Below are 13,227 nucleotides of genomic sequence, written 5' to 3'. Positions count from 1 at the left end.
GGAGGGCCAGGAACTCCGGGAGGGGAAAAGGCCATAGAACATTCTTTACTGCGGGTGAAGAGTTGGACAAATGGAAAAACGTCGGCCAACACCTAACTTTTAGGAGGAACTTTCTTTGCCCCGTGGGCCTTCGGAGCTTAACGGCCATTGAGACTCACTTATTGGTGGAAGAAACGAGCGTAAACCCGTCAGTTTTTAGGTAAGTGATGTAACCCTCAGTGGCATCGAAAACCAGTGCTGGCTATGAAGCGCACTTTGTTCCCAAGGACATTACAACTCTCCGACAGCAAGATTTCACAACGGACCCGATATTTCTCCCTGTTGTTTTTTTTTTTCTTGTTATGTTTGTGAAGCGCTGGTGGCATTCACAATTTTCCAGGAAACTGGTGTCAGGTAACAGCCCCACCAGGAATAGCCACCTCTAGAGAGCAGAGCTTTATCTGGCGCTGAAAACTGGCCGGTTATCTACCCGGTTTTCTAAAGACAAAACGCATTTCTTTCCAGTTCAAAGACAAGACAGCAAACTCCAGAGTGAGAAAACGTTACCTTTTATTTCACACTCTCTTAATCGCTCTGTCCCCAGACAATAAACACTCTCAAGTGTAAGCAGTGGGAGATAATGTAAACGCTGCCGAAACAGAAAATAAATTAGTTTCTTTTCAACGTGGTGGAGGTCCTCTCACTGATCACTGGGCTCGGCTGCCGACAGATGCCCCGGGAAGGAGAAATCTTTGGCCTATTCTACCACTTCTCCCGCGTTGCGTAACAAGCCTATTTCAAATTCATTCTCTCCTCCAACCGCGGCCAAAAGGCAAGGAGTAGTTTGAGCTTCAGGAACCTGAAAAACAGAAAAAAAAGTCTCAGTGGTTCAAGAACAGCCTTCCCCTGGTGGGACACTGTTAATGTCTGATAGCTCTAAAGCTGGAGACAGAAGAGAGTTCAAGGGCAGGTGGGCGAGTCTATTCACAGGAGGAGGCCGAGATCACTGTGGCGACATTTTTACTGATGAGCAGCGAGTCCGGTTCTGCACCCCTGTGACCGCGTCCGGGGGACACTGCAGGCAGTTCCTAAACGTCCTAACAGATTCACTTGGGGGCGTGGCGGGAGCCCCACGACTCCTACACGTGGGGTCTGCAGGCCCAGGGTCCTGGCCAGTGAGAACGTTCAGGATGTGAGACTGAGACTCCTGTCGCCTTTGATGTCAGTCTCCCTTCTACAGCAGGCTCGGGAAGCAAGCTACGAACACCGCACTTAGGGTGAGAAGGAAGTGAGCAGACCAGAACTTATTGTTGTTAGAGCTCTGTGGCATTCCCTCAAAGGGTATGAAGACTTTCTGCCACTGTTTAACCCTGCAGTCTTTTAGAAAGAGAAGCGATTAAACTATATTTAAAAACAAACAAAGAAAACACCTAAGTTCCAGGAAAAAAAAAAATGCGTTCACTACTCCAGAAGAAATGTAAATGCAAGCATTTATCTACCCGGCCAGGAGTTCAAACGCGGCTGGAATACAGCAAGTGGGCCTCCCACACGAGGGAGGGGGCTGGAGCCAGAGAGAACACAAGATGGTGATGAAGACAGAAGACTGTGAACTGCAAATACTCCCCTAATGTCTCATTCCAGTCAGGGAGTGAATAAAGCAGAAACACTGCCAGCATAAGAAACACGAAGAAGGGAATATTGGGGATGTTTGGGAGGGAGGTCTGTCTGGTGCAGACCTCATCCTCTGCTCAGACGAGGCCGGCCTCCCTTTGCTAAGGCTCAGAGACTCTTGGGGAGGAAAGAAAGAAGGAGGGGCCTAAGGCAGGAGGGTGGGCGTGGGGGATGGAGATGCCCTGAGGCAGGCCAGGCTGGAACAAGGCCTTCCACCTCTCACCTCTGGGGGCAGAGAGAGAGAGAGAGAGAGAGAGAGAGTGTGTGTGTGTGTGTGTAAGAGCAGCTGATCAGCATGTAACCTCTGTGCCCCATGGATTTGTGTTTAAAATGGCTCACAGTCTATGGTTTCACATTTTAAAAAAACTTGGAGGGTTGGCAGAAGTATATAGAGTCTGATTGTAGATTTTTAAAAATCAGATGTAATAGTCAAGGTGAGAATGTGAAAACGAATCAGTATATTGTTTATTCAGCGGGAGAACAACAATTTTAGGAGTTTATTTAGTGGGTAAATATTTTGGAAGATGGAATATATCAGACGTTTTGTCGTGGTACGGGAATAATAAGAAATCTGATAGTGCCCAGACGCACAGAAGAGGAAGAGGAAGGGATGGATTCCAGAGATTCGAGGCAGTGTGGCCTCACCCCACCTTGATTTGGGCCTACTAATCCTGACTTCGGACTTTTAGCCTCTAGAGCTGTGAAAGAATAAATTTCTGGTGGTCTAATTTAAGCCACCCAGTAATTTGTTATAGCAGCCATAGGATATATACCATTAGGGGATGGGAGGATTAGCTCTTTCTCCTCTTTATTAAGAAAATTTTGCCCTAGCCAGTTTGCCTCAGTGGCTAGAGCGTCAGCCTGCGGTCAAGGGCACATGCCTGGGTTGTGGGCTTGGTCCCAGGTAGGGGGAGTGGAGGAGGCAGCTGATCAATGATTCTCTTTCATCACTGATGTTTCTCTCTCTCTCTCCCTTCCTCTCTGAAATCAATAAAAAAATATTTAAAAATTTTATTTTATTTACCTTTATATTATTAGTAATAACACTTGGCTCCTGGCTCCTCTTTGCCAATAATTTATCGGTCCCCATTGTTGAATAACAGAGGTTAAAGTTAAGTACACTACTAATGTGACTATAAGTTAACCTCAGTAGTATTGGTAAAGTTGATGATGACATATTTTGACTATTTTTTTAAGCCTGAAAAGCAAACAATTTAGAATCATTTACATCATGAGGTTCTTTTGAGATTTGCTTTTGAACTAGGAGGGTTTAGTCTACTTATTTCTCTTATTAGTGAAGCTGCATGGCGGCACTGGGTGCTGATTAACTATGTTGAATTCTGGTAAAAATGTCTTTTGCAGTGGAAAGAATTTCAAGTTCATAGCATTTGTTAAAACTTTCCCTCTACCTTACAAGTTCTAATTTTTCTTAACCAAGCAGATTATTACTAAAGCCATAATGAAACTCTTTCTGATTCCTTACCTGAGGATATTTTTCCATTGATTTTTAGAGAGAATGGAAGGCAGGGAGGGGAGGAGGGAGGGGAATGAAGAGATACAGACAGAGAAAGAGAGAGAGGGAGAGAGAGAGAGAGAGAAGAAACATTGATGTGAGACACATCAATTGATTCCCTTTCATGTCCCAACCTGCGCCAGGGATGGAACCTGCGATCCAGGTATGTGCCCTTGACTGGAAATTGAACCCTCAACCCTTCAATGCTCGGGCCAACACTCTAACCACTGAGCAATGCCAGCCAGGGCTCTGATTTTTTTGTTGACAAATAATTTCTTCTATTTGTGATGAGCTAACCATGTATAGATTTAGTTACTAGAAAAATTCTGTTTCCCGAGTTTGCTGAAATATTTATTATTTCCCTTTCCTTATGTTTTTAAAGAAAATATAAGATGATTTGTTTCTCCCCCAACCCCTAAAAAAGTGTCCAGAAAAACTTTCTTTAAAAGGGAATTAATAATTTCACAACTGCTAAGCTTCAAAACATTCCACCTCAGTTAGGAAGGATTTAGTCATCACTATCTTTTAGATGTCAATGACGTTCGAACGATGTCATCTGTAGATTTAATTATCACCATCTTTTGTTTAAGCTGCTTGGGCTCCCCGTCTGTGCTGGCCCTTGTCTGGAAATGAAGAAAGAGGGGCAGGCTCTACTGCAAGGACGGGTGGGTGGTGGATGAGGACCTTGGCCTTGAAGCACAATGGTGGGCATCATTCTTGAGCTGCTCCTTGAAAAGGTAAGAGTTTCAAGACCAAAACCACAGAGTCCAGGTGTCCCCCAAGGAACCCCGAAACCCTGAGGTTTGCAACTTGGGGATAGAAGACCATGTTCCCAAAAGGGCTACAGGCAACAACCATATTCAAGATGAACGGATGACTATTAAATTTCATTGGAAATTTCTGCTCCAAAGGCAGGTTAGGGAAAAAACGAGCTGGTGTTATACTCGTTTTCGCATGTGCAATTCAAGAAAAACAATTCTCGGTAAGTAGCCACCATTATAGCAGGACCAGAGTCCATCTGATCCCGCACTAAACACAACTTTGCATATCAGAACAAAGCAGAGCCTCGGCTTCTTCAGGAAACCTGCCAGGGTGTTCTGTGTTCCTCTGAGTCCTGCCAAGGCTCAGAAATACGATGAAGGTTCAGAACGAGCAACCCACAGCGGGGGCAAGAACCACCCTCCCTAAATCCGACCGTCTTCAAACAAAAGGCTGAGCAGTGGAGTCGCAGGATCGGTTTCACTGGGACAAGCAACTGATTTTAATTAGTGCTATCTGGTGACATCCAGAAGAGTGACTCACGCCCCGACGGCCACCACAGTGACTGCACTACAGGGAGGCCTTGGGAGCAGGAGCAAGGGCTCAGGTTCTGGGCATTTCCTGGAGTGTCCCATTCCTACTAAGTCACACAGTTTCCTAGAGGATGAGGTAAGCAGGACGGAGAGGAAGCGGAAGCGGAAGGGAAGGAAGTTGTCACCGGCCCAGTGCGGTCTTCTTCCAGGGGGGACGCGCCTGCCTCATGTCCCACAGAGTGTGGAGAACTATGGGGAGTCTGACCACCGTGTGAGTCAAGCCACCGACAGGCCATTTCCTCTTCCGATGCCCAAATCTGTCCAAGTTGACCGTCATCCAAGCTGGAACATTTTGATTTTGTGCATTTTTAACAGCCACAGACCTCTGACCGTCAGAAGTGGTCCCCGAGGGCCGTATGTGAGAGGCCACAGGAAACAGAAAGAACGTTTGCGGGACCATTGAGACGAGGAGTCCCTGGGAAGGAATGTTTGCTTTGTACGGTGGTTTTATCTTACGACACCGGATCCACTTTCAATTGTTCCAGCGAGGTCAAGTGATGGGTTTTGAACCGCTGCCCACCAGGCCTAGACCAGGTTTTGGCAGTTCACAAAGAAGAGAGAGCCTTGGCTAAGAGAGTGGGAAAGTGCCATTCATGAGAGAGTTAAGCAAGAGATAGCTCTATTCTATTTGGACTACAAAGAATTTCGACAAAGCCATAGCTTTTCATACCCGAATAATTATCTTTTGTTATTAAAAAAGATCACCTGGTTATCCCAAAATTACAGGTGTGTTCCAATAGCTGGCTATCATCTTCCAGGAAGGGCTGAAGTTCTTTGACCCCGTGACCGAAACGAAAAGGACGTCCTTTGGTTTGGGGCATAAAGAATGGGGTGAGACTGAGAGTAAGCCGATCTGGGTTGAGTCTTTGCTTTCGTACCTATTAGCTGAGCAACTTGAGCAAGTGGTTGACCTCTCTGGGCCAGAGTTTTCACAGCTCTGGAATGAAGATGTTACCTATCTCACTGGGTTGATGGCAGCATGACACGGGACAGGGATGGCAAAGTGATGAGGGCAGACTAAGCACTTGAGCGTGGTTTGCTGTCCTACTTAAAGAATTCCAAGCCATGTGAAACTCCCCCCCCCCCCCCCCCCCCCAGTGACCAGAGGAAGGATCTGATCTCTTGGGACAGCACCTGCCTCCGAGGAGTGCTGTGACCACCTGTGCGAGTGCTGCCAGAGCCCTGACTCCAGCCCTGCTCAATCTCTAGATTAAAACCCAGAAGAGTATGTGTCAGGAAACAGGCACATACATTTAAGTGTAGGTGACAGCAAAACTACGGCCCCGTCCCTTGGCATTACACGGGTCTTAAATATGCAATAATTAAGGTATAATTGGGTTTATACGACCTACTTGGGGAGAAAAATGAAAATGGACCAACAGGCTGAAAAACTACTATCCAAGAGAGATGCAAAGAGTGTACACACTTGTTCTGGAGAAAAATGACAAAGGGCAGAGATGTAGCATAATGGGCTCTTGACATGGAAAGGGAGATTGGGCAGGACAGGGGTCAATTTTCAGTTTAAGAGAAATGATCATGTTAGTTTCCCAAGGCCCGGCTGGGAAAGCTGAGACATTCACACACACACACACACACACACACACACTCATACCAAACGACCAAAATAACACTGTTATCAAAACTCAAGGTTATAGGCCTTTTTGCTTAAAAAAAAAAAAAGTCCCTTAGTTCATTTTCTGGAGTTTTCTTTTTCAGAAATGACAAAGATATGAAATGTGGTTGTGGTTAAAACTAAATACAGCGTTAACCGGTTTGGCTCAGTGGATAGAGTGTCAACCTGAGGACTGAAGGGGCCCAGGTTCGATTCCGGTCAAGGGCATGTACCTTGGGCCCCGTCCCTTGGCATTACACGGGTCTTAAATATGCAATAATTAAGGTATAATTGGGTTTATACGACCTACTTGGGGAGAAAAATGAAAATGGACCAACAGGCTGAAAAACTACTATCCAAGAGAGATGCAAAGAGTGTACACACTTGTTCTGGAGAAAAATGACAAAGGGCAGAGATGTAGCATAATGGGCTCTTGACATGGAAAGGGAGATTGGGCAGGACAGGGGTCAATTTTCAGTTTAAGAGAAATGATCATGTTAGTTTCCCAAGGCCCGTCTGGGAAAGCCGAGACATTCACACACACACACACACACACACACACACACACACACACACACTCATACCAAACGACCAAAATAACACTGTTATCAAAACTCAAGGTTATAGGCCTTTTTGCTTAAAAAAAAAAAAAAAGTCCCTTAGTTCATTTTCTGGAGTTTTCTTTTTCAGAAATGACAAAGATATGAAATGTGGTTGTGGTTAAAACTAAATACAGCGTTAACCGGTTTGGCTCAGTGGATAGAGCGTCAACCTGCGGACTGAAGGGGCCCAGGTTCGATTCCGGTCAAGGGCATGTACCTTGGTTGCGGGCACATCCCCAGTAGGAGGTGTGCAGGAGGCAGCTGATCGATGTTTCTCTCTCATCAATGTTTCTAACTCTCTATCCCTCTCCCTTCCTCTCTGTAAAAAATCAATAAAATATATTTAAAAAAAACAAAAAAAACCAAACCAAAACAAAAAACCTAAATACAGCTCCCACTCCTCAGCAAGAAACACACAGACACCACGAAACACCACACACAACCCAGGCCAAGCAACTCCACACCCTGTGTTAATGTACCTTTCTCTTCATGGCCCAGGCTTTGGTGTGTTAGTGACAAGGACTTCCTCCATGTTGCCTACTGGCAGTGAAACGAGGGAAAGTGAGGCCCCTGCGGGCCTGGCGGGGGGCCCCGTCTCCGCGACAGTCAGAAGGAAGGGTCTGCAGGTCAAGCCCGCTCACCTCGACGGCCCAGGACCCGCTGGCACTGGGAGGGGCGCGCACGGGGTTGAGGAACAGGAACGGTGTGAGTGGGGAGGATGAACTGAGGGTGTGTTGGGGGAAGGGATGCGCCTTGAGAATATGGTGAGGACACATTTGATATATGGGATGAGGAAAAGCAGCTCTGAGCCTTTAAAACTCCTGACTGGGAGTTTTCCAGGGAGGAGGGTTGGGAGGGTGGTCATTTTTCTTCCTGATGGGAAGCGAGGAGAGAAGCCAGCAGGTGTGGCTGCAGGACTGAGGGGCAGATAAAGGGGCCCCAGCTGTGGCTGCCCACGTGGCTCCAAGTTAAGCTCAACCCCCTGGACTGTGGCCAGCGAGCCATCACAGTGTCTAATTTCTGCTGCCCCGTCCTGCCCGAGACTCAGGCCACTCTGAATGAGCTGTCCCATCTCCATGCGTTTTTCCAGTGGCAAGAGTGTAATCCCCCTGTTAAGCCACAGTTGGGTATTACAGGTCGAATGATGTCCCCAAAAAGAGGTACTGAAGCCCTGACCCCCAGTGCCTATGACCGTGATCTTATCTGGAAACAGGGTCTTTGCAGATGTAATTAAAATGAGGTCAATACCCGGGGGGCCTAATTCAGCATGACTGGTGTCCTGATCAGAAGAGAAAGCCACGCGGAGACAGACACGCAGGGAGAAAGCTATGTGGCTGTGGACGCAGAGACTGGGCAGAGGCCAGGAAGGACCCCACCAGTGTCAGAGGGTGCACGGCCCAGTGTCAGAGGGTGCACGGCCCAGTGTTAGAAGGTCCATGGCCCAGTGTCAGAGGGTGCACGGCCCAGCCGACACCTGGTCCCGGACTTCTGGCCTCCATAACTAGGAAGGGTTAAATTTCTGTTGCTTAAGCCACCCCGCTGTCATGCTCTGTTATGGCAGCCCTAGCCAACGAAGACACCAAGATTCTTCTATCACGGGATTCTAACTCTGTAACCAAGAGACATGTGGCCCTTGAAAATGACAGCAGATATTAGTTTTAATTCTGGAAAAAGAATGAGTGTACAGAGTTCCATTGCTATGGAAAGAGCTGCCTTCACCAAATCCGTATTCACAGAGGACATGATCTGACTTTCACCAAGGACCTAGGTCCCGACCATCTCACTGCATAGCCACACCCCACAGCGACTCTCAAGTCCTGGGCTGTTGTTAGGAAGGAATTCGCAGTAACCAAGTCAGGAAATTACTTATCAGACCATTTTTGTCAAGAATATTAAAAGAACAAAACAAAACTAAAACTAAAAAAGATTTGGAAAAAGAAAAAGTAGAAAGCAGAACAGCCTACCTGAATTGGGTCCTGCGAGAGTAGAGTCTTGTTCACTTAGAACAAGCCTTGAACTTGCTCTGTTTCTGTATCGAGATCGATGTCGTAGAAGCAGGGCCGTGTGGGCAGTCCGGGCATGGTGCTCATCTGGAGGGGAAAACACAAGCAGACACATCAGCAAACGCCGCCACGTGACCACTGTGCAGCTAACGATGTAAATGAACTGGACAATCCAATTCAGCTTTATCTAACTCAAGTCATATATCCATACATTGTCTCTTTATATTGGCCATCTGCTATTTCAACCTTCAAAGAAATGAAACAGAAAAGGCAAATGTCACCCTAACTGGTTTGGCTCAGTGGATTGAGCGTCGGCCTGCGGACTGAAGGGTCCCGGGTCCGATTCTAGTCAAGGGCATGTACCTTGGTTGCGGGTGCATTAGTGGGGGGTGTGCAGGAGGCAGCTGATCGATGTTTCTCTCTCATCGATGTTTCTAACTCTCTATCCCTCTCCCTTCCTCTCTGTAAAAACTCAATAAAATACAGTTTAAAAAAAAAAAAAGAAAAGGCAAATGTCAAAATTTTGAAAATTGAGACCATTTGCTCTCCCCAACGGCCAGCCCCATAGTAGACTGTGGCTCCCAAACAGTGATTTTTAAACCTTTGTTTTTTCTAAATCAAATCTTACTGGTAATGCTGAGCCCCAACAAAGATGAGCCCCTCTGGTTGAAGGGGACAGTGGGTGTGGGTGGAGGGGACAATGGCCTCCTCTTCCCCTCCAATTACGGCGCCCACGACCCATGTTTGTAAAGCCTACAACCCCGGGAGCACAATGTACAAACTGCTGTTCTCCAGAAAGCCATCACTGTGCCTGCCTCAGTAACAAGAACGGATGCTTATTGAGAACTGACTACGTGCTAGGCACTGCGCGGAGTTCCTTACATATCTTATCTTCCCAACGACACTATGAGAAGGTGCTTTTATTATGTCCGTGTGACACGGGAGGCAGCAGAGGTTAAATCACTTGCCTGAGGCCACCCAGGTGGTCAGAAGCAAAACTGGAAATTTGACTCCATGCCTGTGATCTCAAATGGCCCCTTTAGTGACCGCTGCTGGAGGTTATAGTGATAGCCTCTGTCATCCCCACGTGCTTTACGGGATAACGTCAGTCCGTCTTCCCCCACGTTACTGAAGAGGACAGTGGGTTTTAGGCACAAAGGCATGGGCTCAGGGACGCAGCCAGTTAGTGGTGGAAACGGGATTAACCAGGCCACGCTCCTCACTGCTTTGCGGCACCGTGTCCAGATCAGAGTCCACAGGGCGCTCTCCGCCCACCTGCATCGGAAGCCCTGGGTGTGCTGGGCAAGACCCCCAACTCCCCCTGGTGGTCCTCACACCGAACACTGGTCTGGGATCTAGATCAGCGGTCGCCAACCTTTCGGACCTCACGGACCACCGACTGGCGACCGCTGATCTAGATGGTGAGGCTCCTGCATGACCCACTCCTATCGACTTCAGTGTCTCCGCTGGTGCTTTCACATGCACTCTCCACACAAAGGATGCCTGAAAAGCAATGCTGCGTCCCACTCGTCCGAGGAGGGGCGCCCGGGATTCTGCTGGCCTGGTTCTTCTGAGGGCTGAGTGCTGTGTCAGGCAAATGTACGTCTGCCCGGCCAGAGAACGCTGGGAAAGGAGGCTGCACTACACCAGCACTCCATGCCTCCAGGGTGTGTCTGCTCCTCTCCACCGGGCACAGTGCTCAGCCAGACAGGAGCCAGATAAGGCCTCTCTGATAGAACTGTCTCACTCTCCACTTCCTTTCTGCAGTGACCCCGGATTTCTCGGTCCGCCACCCTCTTCTGCCTTGTGATGCCGACAGACTCTTGCTACAGAGACTGGGGTCTGTAGATCAGTAGCACTGGTGTCTCTGGGAATTGCTGGACATTCAAATCTCAGAGTCGCGCAGGCCTGCTGAACCAGAACCTGCAGTTTCAGCAAGTCTGCAGGTGACGTGCGCACGTTACAGCATGAGGAGCGAGGCTCAGTCAATGTGGCCCAGATGCCTGACCCCAACCTGCCCACTCCCCATCCCCGTGAGCAGCAGGACAGGATGCTGGGTGGTGGAGGGGTCTGTGCACCTGCAGGCCTCATTAGCCACCTGGACCAGGAGCGCGAAGGGACGTGCATAAACCCCTGGGACATATGGTGGCCAGCTCCTGTCTTGCTCACTGCACGGGACTGCACTTTAGATATATTATGGGCTAAAAGGGCTCCTGGGACCTGCCTGGAATATGGGTACCATTTATAACACATCTTTGGGAAAATGTGCTTAGGGTTTCAAGCAATTACCTATGAATAAGGTTTCAGTGCTCAACTGGCTTTTAGGTGGGAATTTCCTGTATTTTAAAACTGCAGGTATGTCGATGGCTATTTCTCCTCCGGAAGCTTGTGGTCCTGGCAGGGGTTACTGATGCTTTTCTCTGGTTACCACAGTGGGTGCACGTACCCCAGGAGATCATGGGAATAAACCGGGGCTCACTGCATTGGCACCGGACAGCAAACACAAGGGACACCGAGTGGGAACCGCTCATATTCTTTTCCTGAGTACAACCCACGTGCCAGGTATGTGACGGCAGTTTCCTGTCCAACCGCATTCTGACGCGGGCATTTTAAGATGCCTCTGTAGTCGGTGCAGGGCTATGGATTTGGGAACAGGAACCAGCATTTTATATAGTTGAAGAGAGAGAAAGGAACGATCCCATGCAGCCACAGTGACGCTGCCCCAGCCTGTAAATTAACTCGGCAGGACGGTGCCCAGACTTTACGGCTGCAGGTCCTGAGGCTGCAGTGCCAAGGCAGGATCCCGCAGGAGGCGGGTTAAGTCTCAATCTCCGCGTGTGAGAAAACCCAGGAGGAACACAAAGGCAGTGCATTGTGGGCTCATCTGAACAAAGCCACAATGGACGCTTCTGCTGTGGATAATGATCACCCGTCTGCTTGTTTACACACTAGTTCTGTAGACATGAAAATCAAGGTTGAGCTCATGCAAGACCAAGAAAGACAGAGGCGGGGCATGGCGCGTGGGGTTCCTGAAGCGGACCTACGGGTGCAGTGAGTCCGAGGGCGCATCATCGGGTCGCCCGGATTCTGCCACAGAACTGGGAGTTAAAAGTAGCCAAGACAGTAAATGCCGGGAAGGTGAAATGTCTTTACTCTATTTTCAGTTTACGGGGAGAGATGAGCTTAATCAGAAGTCGCCCATGTTTCTTTCCAAGGATGCAATCATCACTTCCCAGAATCCACAATGATGTATCTGGGATATGCAACAACAGACGAGAGAGCACACAGTCTGCAGAGCCGGGGGACTCCCTGACCCGCAGACGAGGAGCCATCCCCGACAGAGCCACGCTGAAAATAAAACCTCTCCCGCGGAGCAGACACAATGTGGAATGCTGTTAACAAGACCTAACACACTCGCTCCGATCGTCTCCCAGTAAAAAACTGGTACCAACGGGTAGTAGCCCCCAGACAAGAGTCAGGACAGCAGGACAAGAAGGAAGGGTTCAGACAGCCCGTGGGAGTTGACCTCTGGCCCCACGCCTGCGGTCAGTGGTGATCTGTTGACTTTATTTGTGTGCCCTCCAAGGAGGCCTTCTGCTTACAATAACGAGGGAGCCACTAAATTGCTCTTACTAGTCACAGCGCATCAATGGATTCCTTTACAAAGGCTGAGAGACAGGGCTTGTGCCCTACGTGACCCTCATTTTAACTATGGCGAATCTTCCAAATCTTTACTGATTTTGGGTTAAGCTTATTTTGGAGAAATGAGTTCTATGAATAGCCTTTATAAACATACATTAAAAGGAATAAATATCTAATCACTATTAGACATTCAGGTTGTACACCTGAAACTAATATAATATTGCATGCCAACTGTAATTGAAAAATAAAAAAAATTAAAAAAAGAGAAAATATTAAAAAATACTAAAAAGAAAATATTCATTAGAAGTAAACGTAGAATATTCTTTGGCATGAGTAGAAAAATTAGTGAAAATTGTTTTATAGAGATAGAATCATAACTTGTCCTTAACCACAATATTCGATGAAAGAGAAACATCGATCAACTGCCTCCTGCACACCCCCCTAACTGGGGATCGAGCCTACAACCCGGGCATGTGCCCTGACCAGGAATCGAATCGCGACCTCTTGGTTCATGGGTCAATGCTCAACCACTGAGTCACAGTGGCTGACTGCTCCTTAAATCTACTACTTTTTCACCTGAAAAAAACTTCATCTCTAGCAGCTCCTTGTGTTTTTTTTTCATTCCTTACCTTTACTTATCAATTTTCAAAATAATGATTCGGTGCCCAGGCAACTGCAATAGAGACAACATTGGTACTACGCTAAGCACACTGTTTGCACTGTACCTCCTCACTTAATTCCCACCCCACAAGCCCCCTGTTATTCCATCCCATTATCCCCAGTTTGCAGATCAGGAAAACGAGACATGGAAAAGTACACAGCTGCCCATGTAATTCAGAATTTCCTTTTGGTT

At 47.8% G+C, this 13,227-nt stretch overlaps 1 protein-coding gene across 1 annotated transcript in view; it reads right to left on the bottom strand.

Annotated features, from left to right (window-relative positions):
* Positions 1-531: 531 nt before the first annotated feature.
* The window catches only part of MTHFD1L (methylenetetrahydrofolate dehydrogenase (NADP+ dependent) 1-like), a 166,596-nt gene continuing 153,900 nt past the window's right edge, over positions 532-13,227 (bottom strand). The window contains exons 27-28 of the mRNA XM_014532123.1: positions 8,694-8,819; positions 532-838 (exon numbers count right to left, since the gene is read on the bottom strand). Coding sequence (XP_014387609.1) covers positions 8,730-8,819 — 90 coding nt within the window. The 3' untranslated portion in view covers positions 532-838; positions 8,694-8,729. The remainder of the gene's footprint in view (positions 839-8,693; positions 8,820-13,227) is intronic.

Source organism: Myotis brandtii, unplaced genomic scaffold, assembly GCF_000412655.1.
Source record: "Myotis brandtii unplaced genomic scaffold, ASM41265v1 scaffold847, whole genome shotgun sequence".
In the NCBI taxonomy this organism is placed as follows: Eukaryota; Metazoa; Chordata; class Mammalia; order Chiroptera; family Vespertilionidae; genus Myotis; species Myotis brandtii.
This window is presented reverse-complemented; position numbering and strand designations above follow the sequence as displayed.